Source organism: Etheostoma spectabile, chromosome 15 (assembly GCF_008692095.1).
Source record: "Etheostoma spectabile isolate EspeVRDwgs_2016 chromosome 15, UIUC_Espe_1.0, whole genome shotgun sequence".
In the NCBI taxonomy this organism is placed as follows: domain Eukaryota; kingdom Metazoa; phylum Chordata; class Actinopteri; order Perciformes; family Percidae; genus Etheostoma; species Etheostoma spectabile.
In genome coordinates, this window is record NC_045747.1 from 31,659,791 (window position 1) to 31,659,993 (window position 203).

A 203-nucleotide genomic window follows, 5' to 3' on the forward strand; every position below is an offset into this window, starting at 1 on the left:
GGAACGCACTTTAAGGTGCTCCACCTCAAGTAAAAGTCTTGCATTTAAAACCTCACTGAATTAAAAGTGTGTATAATGCAGTAAAATGTTCCCTGTCAGGGTTTCCAATAGAGTTCCCCCACTTAGTCCGTAGGTAAATGTACTGAGTTCCATTCCACCACTGGTCCTGGATCAGGACCAGAGCTCACCTGGGGAAGCAGTGA

General features: G+C 45.3%; 1 protein-coding gene across 1 annotated transcript in view; it reads right to left on the reverse strand.

Moving 5' to 3' along the window:
• Positions 1 to 203, reverse strand: part of LOC116702990 (cationic trypsin) — a 36,772-nt gene that overhangs the window by 5,772 nt on the left and 30,797 nt on the right. Inside the window, exon 3 of the mRNA XM_032537559.1 lies at positions 189 to 203. This exon is cut by the window's right edge and continues 160 nt beyond it. Within this exon, the coding sequence (XP_032393450.1) occupies positions 189 to 203 (15 nt within the window). The remainder of the gene's footprint in view (positions 1 to 188) is intronic.